We start from the raw sequence: 435 nt of genomic DNA on the forward strand, positions 1-435 counted from the left end.
CTAAACCCTACACCCTAACCCTAAACCCTAAACCCTAACCCACAAAACCCAAAACCCAAAACCCTACAGCAGTAGCAGGTTGCGAAGCAACAACTCATCGCGGCGCCTTGCCACCTGCGTTTACCTAACCTTAAACCCTAAACCCTAAACGCTAAACCCTACTGTTAGGGTGGTTTCTGACCTTGTCGTGGCCGTGCCGAGATCTGTAGGCTACAAGGTGCTGCAGCTCCTTTGCTGCTCTCCCACCGAGAGGTACATACACCCCAGAGTCTGCCGCGCCATCTGCTGCCACCTCCGCTGCGATCGCGGCTTCTTCTGCAGCCGCAGCAGCAACTGCCGCTGCTTCTGCTTCTTTTAAGGCTACGATGTCTTCGGCAGACTCATGAACCGCTGCTGCTGCTGCTGTTGCCTGAGCCTGCGTCGTTTTCGGCTGGT

The 435-nt window shown here is 55.6% G+C and overlaps 1 protein-coding gene across 1 annotated transcript in view; it reads right to left on the reverse strand.

Annotated features, from left to right (window-relative positions):
• The window catches only part of EMH_0001880 (uncharacterized protein), a gene marked incomplete at both ends in the record, with an annotated part of 2,512 nt that overhangs the window by 1,290 nt on the left and 787 nt on the right, over positions 1-435 (reverse strand). The window contains one exon of the mRNA XM_013495750.1: positions 182-415. Within this exon, the coding sequence (XP_013351204.1) occupies positions 182-415 (234 nt within the window). The remainder of the gene's footprint in view (positions 1-181; positions 416-435) is intronic.

Source organism: Eimeria mitis, genomic scaffold (assembly GCF_000499745.2).
Source record: "Eimeria mitis Houghton genomic scaffold, Emh_scaff173, whole genome shotgun sequence".
In the NCBI taxonomy this organism is placed as follows: domain Eukaryota; phylum Apicomplexa; class Conoidasida; order Eucoccidiorida; family Eimeriidae; genus Eimeria; species Eimeria mitis.